A 13,309-nucleotide genomic window follows, 5' to 3' on the forward strand; every position below is an offset into this window, starting at 1 on the left:
TAAAAGCTCTATAAAATAGAGAAACCTCTTTTGAATCTGTTTGTGTAAAGAACGTTTATGTATGTGTGTGTGTGTCTACGTCTGTGTATGATTAAAAACAAGAAAAAATGCATTCCTGAGTAATTAAAATAATTAAGACTGTATGTAAGTATATGGCAACCAATCTGCTAACTTAGAGAAAAGAGATAATTCCCTAGAGAAATATAAAAGTTATTAAAAACTGATCTAAATAGAAGTAGAAAGCTTGAATAATTTCCTTGGAAGAGTCTGAAAGAAGGATTTAAAAGCTACCATTTTTAAAGAGAACAGAACCAAGTGATTTCACCAGTGAGTTCCATCTAATTTCTAAGGTGCAAGGAATTCTAGTATTATTTAAACTATTCCAGGTCATAGAAAAATATTAAAATCTCTCCAATTTACTTTGGAAGTTAACATTATCTTAATACCCAAATCTCATAGTGGACCAAAAATACACATAATTCAATGCCACTAAATAAAATATAATTTTCAGCAATATATCAAAAATGTTTAATAGTTTACTCAGTCGAGTCCATTCTAGGAATATAAGAATGGACCAATATTAAGAAAGGTGTCTTCATAATTAATTACATCAAAAATCTGAAGAATAAACCATATAACTGTAATAAGGAATGACAAAAAGTATTTAATAAAAACTTAGTCATTCCTAGTAAGAACTAGGTAATTCAGTAACCAAATAATAGTATTTAAATAAGATAATGCTTCTTAAAACACATTAATACATATAAAAATCCTTAGACTTCTCTGATTAAATGTCTAAGAGACTCTTAATATAGCCACATGCCTCAACTTCAGTAAAATTTGGCAGTAGGAGAGAAAAAATGACAAATTTGAAATTTTATATATAATCTATTCAAAATATATATATATTCAAACTCATAAACATAAGCATACATATATCTAGGTACTATATACTCACACATAGAAATACCTCCAAATTCATATATAAAAATGTATGTGTATCCCTTCACAGAAAACATACACAATATACCTAATTATACATTTATATTTATTCTCTGTTAAAATTACTAGTTTACCTGTTTGGGATGTCGGAACAAGGAGTTCTTATAGAAAATATCCTTAGCCTGGCTCCATGTACCATCAATGATGATGATTGTAGAAGGATAAACAGGAGAATCTAATATAAATTCTTCCAAATTAGCAGCTTCAGCCCCTGGATATAATATTAATGTACCAGACTTCCGGCAAACAGTTGAAAGTTCAGGATCTCTGAAAAAGTTTTTTAAAAATATATTTTTATTAGCTTGTGAGGAAAAAAGATTTTATTATGCTTATTGAATTTCCTAATAAAAGTTTCCCTATATCTAGTGATTTGTCTAATCAAATATAGGTATTAGTTTATAAAGTATGAATTAAAAAGACTCAAAATTTTGTGTACTCTCTACTGATGTAGTCACCACAATTCTGCCACTCTCCTCTAGGCTTTCCAGTCCTCACTATTCTTCTCTATTAATGCTTTTCTATCCAACTGCCAGTGACATAACCTTAGCCCTTCCAAAGAATTCTTCCTTTCCTCACTAATACTTCTTGTGTAATCTGATCCACTTTATCAAAGTAAACAACTGGCACTGCCTAACAATCCTAGCACAAACAATCCTAACAATCCCAACGCAAAATCTAGTAGCAATGGAAGAAAAGAGAAGTTAGGTTGCACAGGCAAGCCACATGCTCAAATTCACCTTTGTTAAAGCCAACTAAATATGGCCTGAAAAGGACTCCATACTTCTATATTTGAGTCCTTGTGGATGAACCCTAACCTATCTTAATAGACAAGATTGAAAACCTAATTTAGGAGTATCCACCTGTAACAATGGCTGAGTCTTGGCCACTCACAGACCGCTAAGTGTTCAAACTGTGTTCAAATAAGGTACACCCCAACCTGTAACCAATCCAGCTGTTTCTGTACCTCATTGCTGATTTCTGTACGTCACTTCCCTTTTTTTTTCTTTTTGTCCACAAATTTGTTCTGACCACGAGGCATCCGTGGAGTCTCTCTGAATCTGCTGTGATTCTGGGGGCTGCCCGATTCACAAATTGTTCATTGCTCAATTAAATTCCTTTAAATTTAATTTGGCTGAAGTTTTTCTTATAACACTGTATATTATCTATTGAAGGAAACCAAAATATTTCACTTCAAAATATACTTATTTGACATACGTTGAGACAGCTGTTTAGAGGGCTTGCAAACAGCAGCAGCCTTGAAAAGCTGTTGCATCTGTAGAGAAAAACACATGGCAGCCAGGCTTTCTCTGAGGACCTTCCCTTGTCCAGATCTAGGAAATAATAACTGAAAGTCTGACAACCTTAATGGTCTGAAAGAAATATTTACCCTCTATTCTCTATGAAGGCTGCTGTCGGTGCAGTTTCATTTGCATAACAAGACCACTTTTGCCAGCCAGGCCTCCTCTTCTCCCCGTCCCAGATGTTTTTGCCATAATAAACAGCTTTGCCATGCTCTAAGCCCCTATTCTTTCTGTAAACCTCAAGATGACATAAAAGCATCAACCATCTGGCCATTTCTTTGAGTTCTTATATTTCATAAGACTCCCTTACACGTTAATAAATTTGTATGCCTTTTCTCCCTTTAATTTGCCTTTTGTCAGATGGTTTTCAGCAGACCTTCAGAGGGTGAAGAGGAACGTTTCCCTTGGCCCCTACACCATCATCCAGTTCAGTTATAGAGTTAGTTGATTCAACATTCATTCAAAAATGTGTCAAAGCTTTTTGGTACTGGAGATAAAACAATGAATGAGACACCCTTTGCCCACAAGGAAAAAACAAAACAAAATGCTATTAAGGGGAAAGGAGACAAATTATCATTTGTCTTTGAAATATAATCTGGACTTCCAAATTCAGCTCAGAAATAAAGACTTTGAAAGTCATCAAGCCCATCTTCACAAGAAAAATGCTAACAAACTGAAAATTAACAACTTTTCTTAGATTCATCAGAGAATTGAGGCCCCAGGGCAAACACTCCAAAAACCAGAGGAAAAAAAAAAAAAGTAACCATCTTGAAATAGCCCACAGCATTCTCCATAACAAAGGCCTTTCCCTCAAGAGAAACTACTTACCACAGCTTTTTTGTACCTATTATTTAACCACAAAAAGAAATTAAGTACTAATATATGTTACAAAATACATGCTACAACCTTGAAAACATTAGGCTAAGTGAAAGAAGCCAGTCACAAAAGTCCAAATATATTATTTCATTTATATGGAATATCAGATATCAAATATGGATAACAAATAGGAAAATCAATAGAAACACAGAGTAGACTAGTGTTTGCTTAGGACTGGGAAGGCACAGGGAGTTGGAGAAGATGGAGGGCATAGGGATAGGTAGGTGACAGTTAAAGGTAGAGGGTTTCTTTTTGAGGTGATGACATATTTTAAATTGACTGGTGATGGCTGCAAGTATCTTTGGATATACTAGAAACCAATTAATTTGTACATTTTAAATTGGTAAATTAAATGGTATGTGAATTACATCTCAATAAGGCCCTTTCAAAAAAAGGGGGGGGGGGATAAAGATATATGATAATACTAGTCAAAAGATAATTCCAGGCCAGGCAGTGGCTCACCCCTGTAATCCCAGCACTTTGGGAGGCCGAGGCAGGAACACTGCTTGAGCCCAAGAGTTCAACATTAGTCTAGGCAACACAGTGAGACTCCCATCCCTCCAAAAATATTTAAAAATTAGCCGAGCATGGTGGCGTGCACCTATGGCCCCAGCTACTCGGGAGGCGGAGGCAGGAGAATCGCTTGAGGCTGGGAGGTCAAGGCTGCAGTGAGTGAACCATGATTGTGCCACTACACTCAAGCTTGGGCAACAGAACGAGACCTTGTCTTAAAAAAAAAAAAAAAAAAAAAAAAAAAGAAACAAGGTAACTGCAGTCTGCAATAGCCATATTAACTACAGACAAAGCAGACATCAGAAGTAAACTTACCAGGATGATGAGAGGCATTACATAATAACAAAAGAGTCAATTCTCCAAGAAGATGTAACAATCTTTTAACATGTATGTACTTAACAATTCACTGTTCACAACATGTAAGGCAAAAACCAATAGAACTGAAAAGAGAAATAGACAAATACAGTAATACAGTTGGAGATTTCAGTACAACCTTGTCAGTAACTGGTAGATCAAGCAGACAAAAAATCAGTAAGGATATTGTTGGCCTGAACAGCATTATCAATCAACATGATCTAATTGATATTTATAGAATAGTCCACCAACAACAAAATACACATTCTTCTCAAGTTCACATGAAACACTCACCAAAACAGACCACATTCTGGGCCATAAAACATACCATGACAAATTTAAAATAGAAATCATACAAAGTATGCTCTCAGACTACAACGGAATTAAATTAGAGCCAGAAAACTTGATGGAAAACTCCACAACATTGGAGATTAAACAACATACTTCTAAATAAACCACGGGTCAAGAGATAAGTCCCAAGGGAAATTTTTAAATATTTTGAACTAAACGAAAATGAAAATACAACTTATCAAAATGTGTGGGAAGCAGCAAAAGCACTGCTTAGAGGGATATTCACAGCATTAAAATGCACATTGGGAAAGAGGAAAGACCTGAAAATCAACAGTCTGAGCTTCCTCCTTAAAAACACAACAACAAAAACAACAACAACAACAACAAAAGCTAGATAGGGCCATGCATGGTGGCTCGTGCCTCAAATCCCAGAGGCAGGAGGGTCGCTTGAGGCCAGGAGCTCAAGACCAGCCTGAGCAATGTAGCAAGACTCTGTCTTGACAAAAAAATTAAAAAAAAAAAAAAAAAAAAAAAAAAAGCTAGAGAAAGAAGAGCAATTTAAGTCTAAAGCAAGCACTATAAAAAGAAAAGAAAGAGTAAAACCTAAGATGGAAATCAATGAAGTTCAAAATAGGAAGACAACAGAAAAAATCAATGAAATCAAAAGCTGATTGTTATAGAAGGAATTGTGTCCTCCCCAAAATTCATATGTTGAAGTCCTAACCCCTAGTAGCTCAGAATATGATGGTATTTAGAGATAGATAAATCACCTTTAAAGAGGTGATTAAGCTAAAATGAAGCCATTAGGGTGGTCCCTATTCTAATCTAACTGGTATGATTATAAGAAGACGAAATTTGGACACAAAAGAAGAGCTGGCAGGGGCACACCTGTTCACAGGGACAACCATATGAACAGGCAATGAGAGGGCAACCAACTGTAAGCCAAGGAGAGGCCTCAGGAGAAACCAAATCTACTGGCCTCTTGATCTTGGAGTTCTAAACTCACGAACTGTGGAAAATAAACTTCTCTTTGGCCACCCAGTATGTGGTATTTTATTATGGCAGTCCTAGCCAACTAATACACTGGTTCTTTGAAAAGATCAAGTAAATTGATAAAACTACACCTGAGGTAATTAAAAAAAAAAGAGCAAAGACACAATTACCGATATCAGAAATAAAAACGGTGATCATTACTGATTCCATAGTCATTAAGAAAATAATAAATACTACAAAAAACTCAGTGGCCACAAATTTCATAGTTAGGAGGAAATTAACTAATTCCTTGAAAAACAAACTATCGAAACTCACACAAGGAGAAATAGGAAAACTGAAAAGCTCTAAGTCTATTAAAGAAATTGAATCAATAATTAATAATCTCCTAAAAAAGAAATCACCAGGCCCAGGTGGTTTCAGCAGTGAATTCTCTCAAACGTTTCAGGAAGAAATGGTATTAATTCTCTACAATCTCTTCCAGATACTAAAAACAGACAGAACATTGCCTAATTCGTTCTATAAGGCCAGCATTACCCTCATATCAAAACCAAATAAAGGCATTACAAGAAAGGAAAACTACAGATCAATATCCCTTATGAACATAAAGGCAAAAATTCTCAACAAAATATCAGCAAATTAAATCCAATGATGCACAAAAAGTTATCTACCATCACAAATCAGATTTATTACAGGGATGGAAGGTTGGTTTAACATTCAAAATCAATAAATGTAATCACTCACATCAATGGACTAAAGAAGAAACATCAAAGGACTGTATCAATTCACAAAGAAAACGCATTTGACAAAACCCAAAGTCTACTCATGATAAAAACTCTCCACAAACTAGGAATAGGGGAGAATGTCCTCTATTTAATAAAGAACATTTGCAAAATACCTATAGCTAGCATTATACGTAATAGTTCTCTAAGACTGAGAACAAAACAAGGATATCCTCTCACCACCGCTATTCAATCCCTAGCTATTGAAATAAGAAAAGGGAACCAAAGATACACAAACTAGAAAGATGAAATAAAACCATATATACTCCTCGGATGACCTAATCATCTATGTAGAAAAGTCCAGGGAACAGACCAAAATAAACAAATAAATAAATAAAAATAACCTCCAAGAACAAGTAAATAAGTACAGCAAGGTCACAAGATATAAGGTTAATATACAAAAGTCAATTGCTTTCCCACATACCAGCAACGAAAAATTCACATTTGTAATTGTTTTAAATACCATTAAAATAGCCCTCCAAAAATGAAATTCTTAGGTGTGAATCTATTAAAATATGTAAAGTACCTGTATGTGAAACACTAAAAAACACTGATAAAAAGTAAAAAGGAGCAGGCACAGTGGCTCACATCTGTAATCCCAGCAATTTGGGAGGCCAAAGCAGGTGGATCCCTTGAGCCCAGGAGTTTAAGACTGGCCTGGGCAACATGGTGAGAACTTGTCTCCATTAAAAAAAAAAAAAAAGCAAAGAACGTGTAAATAACTGCTTTAGATTTACAGAATTATTGCAAAAATGGTACAGAGAATTCCTATAAACACTACATCCAGTTTCCCTTATTATCTAAAAGTAAAATACATGAAAACAGTAACACAAAAAATAGAAAGAGACTGCATGGAATTATATTTTTATAAGGTTCTTATGTTATATACTTAACGTATAACATTATTAATTCAAGGTAAACAGTGATAAAGTAAGAATACATAGTATAATCCAAAGACTAACCACAAAAGGCATACCTAAAAAGCCAACAAAGAAATAGAATGGAATGCCAGGAAAAACTTGGTAACCCAGAATAAAGACATACAAGAGGAACAAAAGATCAAATAACTGATAAGACTAAGAGAGGACAAATATCACTATGGTATTCACTGGTAATGTAAAAGAAAACAAATCAGTAATTACATCCAGGGAAATGAAATAAACTCTCCAATTAAACAGCAGAGATTGTTTAAATTTCTGCTTAAATTTAAAAACCAAGACCCATACCATATAAACACTAGCACCCACACATGGCAGATTTTAAGACAAAGAGTATTACCAGAGATAAAGACAGACATTTGTGATACTGTGAAATATATATTTGGTCTTCTTTCCGTTCCCTGGCATACAACTCCTAAAATCCTTAGAAACTCCAAAGTGTTGTTTTTTTGTATGCTAATATTGACTGACGCTCCAGGGTGGGATTAGTCACTGGAAAGACTAAGGGGAAGGAGAGAGGCTAAAGGTCAAGTTGATCACCAGTGGCCAATGGCTTAATCAATCATGCCTGAATAATGAAGTCTAAATAAAAACCCAAGCAGACAGGGTTCAGAGAACTGAACATGTGGCCATTCCCGGAGGGTAGTGCACCAGGGAAGTCATGGAAGCTCTGCACCCCTTTCTCTGTACCTTGCATTATGTATCTCATCTGTACCCTTTGTAATATCCTTTATCATAAACTGGTAAACATTAAGTGTTTCTAATTAACTGAACCCAAACCAAGAGTTGTGGAAGCCCCACCTTGAAGCTGATCAGTCACAAGTTTCTGAGGCCCGGACTTGCCAATGGTGTCTGAAGGGGGGAAGGGGCAGTCTTGGGAACTGAGCCCTCATCCTGTGGGATGTGACACTATCCCCAGGTAGGCAGGGTCAGAATTGAACTGGAGGACACCCAACTAGTATTATTGCAAAATTGAATGCTTGCTTGCTTGCTTGCTTGTGGGGAGAAATCCTCACATATCTGGCGGTCACAGAAGTCTTCTGTGTTGAAGTTTGTGGTATTGACACCACAGCAGAGGAAAAATGAGAGTTTTTCCAACAACACACAATAATGATAAAAGGACTAGTGCATCAAGTAAACATAATAATACGAAATACATATTCACCTACTTAAAGAGTTTTCAAACAGGAACCAAAAGAACAAAATGTAAAAATAAACAAATCCCTAATCATAGCTGGAGATTTTAACACAATTTCCTTGATATTTGAGAGAAAACATGCTCATAAAATCAGTCAAAATACAGAATATTTGAATAACACTATCAACCATCTTGACCTAATTGATAATTTGTGTAACACTACATCTGACAACTGAGGAATATAGTCTTTTCTTGTGCATATAGAATATTTACCAAAAAACAGATGACATGCTAGAACACAAAACAAGTATCAATAAAATTTTTAAACCTAAAATCACAGAGTATAAACAAGTAAGAGTAGAAATCAAAATAAACATAATCATGATACATCTAAAACTTCCCCAAATATTTGGAAATTAAGCGACACACTCCTCAACAATCCATGTGTGAAAGAAGAAATCACAAGAGTAATTTTAAAATATTTTGAACTGAACGAACCAAAATCACAATATAACAGAATTGGTGGGATTTATAAAGCAATGGTTAAGAAGAGAAACTCGGCCAGCAATCGTGGCTCTCACCTGTAATCCCAGCACTTTAGGAGGCCAAAGCGGGTAGGTAAGATGCTTTGCGGCCAGGAGTTCGAGACCAGCCTGGGCAACATAGCAAGACCCTGTCTCTACAAAAGAAAACTTTTAATTGAGCCCAAGAGTTCAAGGCTACAGGGAGCTATGAGTGTGCCACTGTACTTCAAGCCTGGAAAACAAAACCCTGCCTCAAAAAAAAAAAAAAAAGGAAAAATTTATAGATCTATTTATAGCTGAAATGTTTATATGCATGGGCCAGGTACAGTAGCTCACATCTGTAATCCTAGCACTTTGGAAGGCCAAAGTGAGAGGATCACTTGAGGCCAGGAGTTTGAGACCAGCCTAGTCAACATAGCAAGACCCCATTTCAATTTATTTTTTAAAAAAATTTATGCTTTATCAATGAACAAAAAGCTTTAAAATCTGTTATCTAATCTTCTACTAAAAAAAGAAAAGAGAGAAATTAAATCCAAAGCAAGAAAACAATTGACAATAAAGAGTAGAAATCAATTAGAAAACCAGAGAAATATACAAAGCCAAATCTTGGTTCTTTAAAGAGATCGACCGAGACAGACTAAGAAAAAAGAAAAGACACAAATTACCTAAATCAGGAATTAAAAGAGGTTACCACTACAAATTCTACAGACATGAAAATAACAATAAACAAATGCTGCACGCAACTTTATGACAATAAATTCAACAATTTAGATAACTTGTACCATTTCTTCAAAAGGTACAAAATATAAAAACTGACACAAAAATAAATAGAAAATATGAAATGCCTTATGTTTAATAAATGAATTATATTTGTAAGAAAAAAACCTTCCCACAAATTATAATACGACCAGGTGGACTTTATCTTAGAAATAGAAGGGTTTTAACATGCAGAAATCAATCAATATAATACACTATATTAACAGAATTAAGGAGAGAATCTACATGATCATTTCAGTAGATGCATTTCACAAAATTCAACAAACACCCATTCATAATTAAAACTCTCATCACTTTAGAAACTGATAAATGACATTGTATAACATGGTTATTACAGTTAATGTATTGTATACTTGGAAACAGCCATGAAGGCAGGTCTTAAATGTTATCACTGCAAAAAAAAAAAAAAGTAAAACTACTGTTATAAATCTGTTTAATACAGTTGTTGCCTTGGCATCCATTTTAGGCCTGACATAAGTTACCTGTAATCCAGCCAACCCTATCATCTTTGGCCTACTTAAAACTTTCCCTCCCTGTGTGGTGTTTGCCATATAGCCTACTTGTTCCTCACTAACCCAAAACCCAACACATCCCATAGCTGCTGACCACAATAAAACCTAAAGGTCAATACCACAGTCATATGAATAAGCTCCCCCTTCACATTGTTCTCTTTGAACTAGCCAGTCTACAACCCACAGGGAAATTCCAAGGGATAATCCCCACAGACCTTAATAAAGGCATAATCCCACAGGTCTCCCCTTCCCACCCACCCAGCGGTTGAATCCCCTGCTGTTTCCAGACTTCCCTTTGGCCTCACACTGGCATCCTAACCTCTCTGGTATCTGTGTGTAATAAACTTCTTTCCTTTCATGCATTTTGGCTTCATTTCCTCATTATGTCTCTCCTGACACAGCCATACTATAGTATTCTCAATATTATTGAACGTTTTGAACAAACCTTAACTATGTGAGGTGATAAATTTGTTAATTAGCTTGATTGTGCTAATCATTTCACAATGTATACATACATCAAAACATCACACTGTACATGATAAATATAACTTTTATCTATCAATTATACCTCAATAATGCTTGGGGGGAAGAAACATACAGCCAATATCATAGTTAATAACGTCCACAGAGTTTGGGACCAAGGTAAAGATGTTGGCTTTCACCACTTCTAATAAACATTATACTAAAGGTATCAGTTATTGCAATGCGGCAAGGAAAAAAAAAGGATAAGTATCAGAAAAGAAGAAATATAAATGATCTCATTTGCAGATGACAATGCTGCTTACATAGAAAGTTCCACGGAATCTACAAAACAATTTCTACAACTAACAGATGAATTTAGAAAGTTACTGGATATGGGGTTAATACATAAAAACCAATTGTTTTCTTATATACTAGAGGCAAAAATTTACAAAGGACACCAAAAGCAGTACGTCTCTTAATCATTCCCCCATGATTTCATCATGTACTCTAACAAAAGCCTAAATTAATCATTCAATTACCGCATTTATACTAATAGTTCTAATCTGCTTTAATTTAAAATTCATCAGCAAATAATAATCTACTGGCCAGGCCCAGTGGCTCACGCCTGTAGTCCCAGCTGCTCAGGAAGCTGAGGTGGGAGAATCACTTGAGCCCAGGAGGCGGAGTTTGCAGTGAGCCAAAATTGCACCACTGCACTCCAGACTGGGCAACAAAGTGAGATCCTGCCTCAAAAAATAATAATAATAATAATTTACTGAGTAAGCACTATATTAGGCACCATAGGGAAAAAAAAAACTGAACTAAATCTAATAAAAGAACCCCACCAAAAAAAAAAAAAATGTTGTGGAAGATATTTAAGAAAAAAAAAAAAAAGAACCCTACCATCTACCAACTGGAAGGTACTTTTAACAAAAAGGATATAAACACTAAGTATATTTGCCTTTTAAGTTAAACATACATTACCATGAAATTCAGATAATGCTATCATTCCTTTGCTTATACATTATTTTTGTATTTCTGATTTTGTTTTGTTTTGTTTTGTCTTGTATTATTTTGTGTGGTCAGGGGTTAGCAGAACCTAAATTTTTTGACTAATTTCCACTCTTTAGACTATGAATAAGATGAAAGAAATAAGCTGAAAGAAACCATTTTTTAAGATCTATGTAGAAAAGAATTATTTACATTGCCCTAACAGTTAATTTACCTTTCTTCACTGAAGCGACGACCAATCTTTACTTTACACTTGTCCTGGGGCAGGCATGCTGCTAGTAGAGGAACTGTACGCAACACTTTGTTTTCCTTTAATTAAAAAATGAATTGAAACATAGATTTTTACTTAGATATACACACTTTTAAATACTTTATAATGAATATCTGATTCATAACTTTATGTATAACTTTCACAAGTCTTTTACTAAAGACCACAGTTTAATAAAAAGAGGTAAAATTTCTCTGACTTATCAGTATTAACCATAACACAAGCATAAATTTTTATTCTATTTGGGTATGTTTACAGATTTACTGATCAAAGAAGATTACATTAATATATATAATGATTAAGATTATTAAAATGTAAACTTGTGCTTAAATTGAATCATTTATTCTGACAAGTTTTTCATTTCACAAGTAATTACATTTTGCACTATGTCAGCTTGAAGATAATTGCATAGATCTTTATGCCCAAAAAGCAAGGAAGTGCTCAGAAAACAAAACAATGGGTTCTTCCCAGCATAGCCTCTTTACTTAAATTAAAACTTTTTTTAAAAAAAGAAAACAAAACAATGGGGTATGTCAAAGGGACACAGAAGCCAATCTTAAAGAGCTCCCAAAGGCTAAAATTGAACAATCTGAGCAACAAAATAAATAACACAGTACTGGGTTATAACCCAAAGTACAAATTAGAGTCCAGAATGATATAAATAAATGACTTAATAAATAAATGGGGGAGAAGAAACAAATCTTCCTTACAAAAGAATTCCAAATAATAAATGTAAATACACCCCCTCCTGAAGGTGGAACTTAATCTCTTCCTCCCACTTGAGTGTGGGCTGGATTTATGGCCTTGCTTCCAAAGAATATAGAGTACGGAAAGAGAACAAAAACAATAACTTTAGAGTGGAGAAATCTGGTGGCCATTTCTGAAAATGCCATTAAGTTGACTGTCGTCAGTGGTTTCTTCAATGTCCTAGCTTCCAACACTAGAAACCATCTTTCTTGTTGCCACGAGAATTCTACCTTGAATCCCATGGAACCAAGTGATTAGTTACTCTGCCTTAGGTGGTTTTAGGACATTTTCCAATGTTTGATATAATGTTCTCTCTTTATCATCACCATGAGACTGTGACACAAACTTAATCACTTTCTAAACCTTTATCAAAGTAACACATGTATATATGTCAAATTAAATAGTGCCAAAAGATCTAAAATGCCACAGTTGTTTCCAGATGTACTCCCCAGTACCACGTCCTGGAGGCAATCACTTTAACTCTTTTGGCTATTTCTTCCGGTAGTTATCTCCATATAACCATATAATATATGTTGTTTTTCTATTTCTTGATTTATCAATTTTAGATATTATCCAAAAACTACCAATTATCATCATCGTAACAGCTAATATTAAGGCACACAATTCTAAGTACAATACACAGAGAGAGAGAAATATATCTTTTGTCATATCCATTTTACTAATGAGGAAACTGAAACACAGAGATGTTAATTAACTTGCCCAAAGTTCCAGAGTTTATAGAACTATTAAGAATTTGAACTCAGGCACTCTAGCTCCAGAGCCCTTAAGTACTGCCTCTCATAACAAATGAGTATTTAGCTTT

The 13,309-nt window shown here is 34.7% G+C and overlaps 1 protein-coding gene across 1 annotated transcript in view; it reads right to left on the reverse strand.

Annotated features, from left to right (window-relative positions):
• Nucleotides 1–13,309, reverse strand: part of DTWD2 (DTW domain containing 2) — a 160,456-nt gene that overhangs the window by 102,593 nt on the left and 44,554 nt on the right. The window contains exons 3-4 of the mRNA XM_012505279.2: nt 11,686–11,780; nt 1,077–1,269 (exon numbers count right to left, since the gene is read on the reverse strand). Of these exons, the coding sequence (XP_012360733.1) occupies nt 1,077–1,269; nt 11,686–11,780 (288 nt within the window). The remainder of the gene's footprint in view (nt 1–1,076; nt 1,270–11,685; nt 11,781–13,309) is intronic.

This window comes from Nomascus leucogenys, chromosome 2 (genome assembly GCF_006542625.1).
Source record: "Nomascus leucogenys isolate Asia chromosome 2, Asia_NLE_v1, whole genome shotgun sequence".
In the NCBI taxonomy this organism is placed as follows: Eukaryota; Metazoa; Chordata; class Mammalia; order Primates; family Hylobatidae; genus Nomascus; species Nomascus leucogenys.